Source organism: Mastomys coucha, unplaced genomic scaffold (assembly GCF_008632895.1).
Source record: "Mastomys coucha isolate ucsf_1 unplaced genomic scaffold, UCSF_Mcou_1 pScaffold16, whole genome shotgun sequence".
Classification (NCBI taxonomy): domain Eukaryota; kingdom Metazoa; phylum Chordata; class Mammalia; order Rodentia; family Muridae; genus Mastomys; species Mastomys coucha.
Window position 1 is genome coordinate 3,674,055 of NW_022196898.1, and position 983 is coordinate 3,675,037.

Sequence of the window (983 nt, forward strand, 5' to 3'; positions counted from 1 at the left end):
ATGATAGATAACTTGTTTACATTAAAATAAAACCATGTTGGTTTTATGTGTATGTGAAGATTTAGTCTTCCATGTGTCCGACTTCTAGATCATTCCTGAGCTGTGTGGGGGCTGGGTGAGTCTCAGAAGAGCAAGAACAGGCAGTGCAAGTTCACAGGTCAAGGGCCATGTAAAATTTCACAACACCCATTCTATCTTGATTCTTATATTGGAAACAGAAATTCCACTGAACGGCACAGTGTAACTTACTAATGTTGCTTGCTCTTGAATTAGTTCTTCGTGGGATTAATGGGATTGGTTGGCTTTTTGCAAGTGTGATTAAAAGAAACTCTTTTTAGTTCCTTAACAAGACTCTGGAGGCTTTTTAATGCTCTTAAAAGGTAAAGCTGGAAACAAACTGATTTGTTACTGTTTTTATTCTTATTTTAAGCAGACTCAATATTGTTCTTGGAATCTAACTGACTTTACATTTGCTTAAAGGAATTTAACGTGGCGTTTTCAAACAGCGGGTGCTATGGCTCTGTAATGTTCTGAGCTTTGATTTGTAAAGGCTTTGTTTTACTTCTTCATAGGCTTGTTGATTGGAGCTGGCTGTGCCCTCTACCCCTTGGGCTGGGACAGTGAGGAAGTTCGGCAGACTTGTGGCTACATCTCTGGCCAGTTTGACTTGGGTGAGTTCTTGTTATCCTTCTTAGAAAAGGGGCTTATCTGGAAGGAAGACGGTCTGGGGCTGTGTTTGCATACATACATAAAATACATACATACATACATACATATTTACATAATATATACATTTATCCATTTGTTTATTGAAGAGTCATTGATACCCTACTGTTTGCCAGCACTATAGTTTATATAGCAGATTCTAAGAAAGGAAATGGCCTTGCTCTCATGAGCTTTTATATCCTATGATTAATTTGTTCAAAACCATATATTTATCACTCATTATCCATGCTGAAAATATCTCTAGGGAATTCACAGGC

At 37.7% G+C, this 983-nt stretch overlaps 1 protein-coding gene across 1 annotated transcript in view; it reads left to right on the top strand.

The window, feature by feature from the left end:
- Positions 1-983, top strand: part of Lhfpl6 (LHFPL tetraspan subfamily member 6) — a 201,221-nt gene that overhangs the window by 169,608 nt on the left and 30,630 nt on the right. The window contains exon 3 of the mRNA XM_031373810.1: positions 573-671. Within this exon, the coding sequence (XP_031229670.1) occupies positions 573-671 (99 nt within the window). The remainder of the gene's footprint in view (positions 1-572; positions 672-983) is intronic.